Raw genomic sequence first — 1,395 nt, forward strand, 5'->3', positions numbered from 1 at the left:
GGCTACATTGTTGCAAGGCATTGGTGTACACTAGTAAAAATTGCTGTGTTTCATAGCAAAGAGGTATCCAGGATATGTTTGGCAGTTCCCTGGGATCACTATGAATGAAAATAAATGTTGACTGCCTTAGGTCACTGGCATAGTTTGGATCAGTTTTGCTCTTAGTAGCACGTATGCAGGAGCTGCTGTTCTTTCAGACGTCGTGTGTGTAGACCTGCTGTAATTGCTTGGATGTCTGCAGTATCTTGCCAGCATATGTGAAAAGCCGTGGTATGGTTTAAAAACCCAAATCTACCACATATTCCAGAAAGGAATTTAGAGGCAAATGTTCCATTTTAATTGAAGTAGTTGGTGCAAAGTTGCAAAGCCCCTGAAGACTGTGACATTAAAGAGCTGCTCTGATTCTGTGGCATTTAAGCTCATTCTTTATAATAAGCAAGGCTTCTCCTCCTTGACCTTCCCACATCTTTCATATTTTGAGATGCATTCTAAACACAAATGTAAGGAGAGCACCAAGATTGTAGTTTCTGTTCACTTCCCCTCAAATGTGGAGGTGCAGAGGCTCTTTATCTGTTCAAGACTGAAATCTTAGATCATCCTGTAGTCATGTGTCTCCAGGCTCTCGGGATTTACGAAGTGTGACATTCCTAGAGAACCGAGAACAGGCCAGAGCAGTGCAAAGGATATTTACAGGATTCCTAATAACTTCATTAAAAATTATTTTACTTGTAGACCACAATGAACGTGGAACATGAAATTGGCCTCTTAGTGGAGGAGATTCGGCGGCTGGGAACCAAAAGTAAGTACTGTAATATCTCTGACTGTGCAGATGTAGTCATGTTATAGATACATGCATGCATATGACATACATTTCATACAGATATAGTCATGTTATTAGGGAGCCCCCGGTGGTCTAGGAGAAAAGACACTGCACTGTCACTGCAGAGACCCGGGTTCGATTCCCGGTCGGGGCCCCTCCCCGGGCAGATGGAGCTCGTTAGCCCGTAAGGCAATCCATCTACGTCCTGAGGACCTCGCTGCCACCGTCCAAGCGTGCTTGGCCCCGGCAGATGAACCTTAGGATTAAAGGGTGGGCTCAGTTCCGTGCACACTGTGTCTCACCTAAAAAATCCAATGCGCAGGCTGGAAGGTGGAAAGACCTTCCATGGTTCTTCGTTCGCGAAGACTGGCCATTATTAGTCATGCTGTATCAACCTATGAACCTGGCAAATTTAATTAAGCAGGCTCAGTTAACCTGAAAACTTGCATATGCTCTTAATGTTGGACTGTATGGTACTGCCTGTGTCCCATCCTTTAAAGTAGTTCTGTTATGAAGTTAAACATTTAAGCCTCTGCAGCAGGGAGGATGTAGGCCTGAAATCCTGCTCCCACTAA

The 1,395-nt window shown here is 44.4% G+C and overlaps 1 protein-coding gene across 1 annotated transcript in view; it reads left to right on the forward strand.

The window, feature by feature from the left end:
- Positions 1 to 1,395, forward strand: part of ABRACL (ABRA C-terminal like) — a 5,146-nt gene that overhangs the window by 2,019 nt on the left and 1,732 nt on the right. Inside the window, exon 2 of the mRNA XM_027888024.1 lies at positions 733 to 799. Within this exon, the coding sequence (XP_027743825.1) occupies positions 739 to 799 (61 nt within the window). The 5' untranslated portion in view covers positions 733 to 738. The remainder of the gene's footprint in view (positions 1 to 732; positions 800 to 1,395) is intronic.

Source organism: Empidonax traillii, unplaced genomic scaffold (assembly GCF_003031625.1).
Source record: "Empidonax traillii isolate 1590-97213 ecotype Southwest subspecies unplaced genomic scaffold, ASM303162v1 scaffold229:size1690559, whole genome shotgun sequence".
In the NCBI taxonomy this organism is placed as follows: Eukaryota; Metazoa; Chordata; class Aves; order Passeriformes; family Tyrannidae; genus Empidonax; species Empidonax traillii.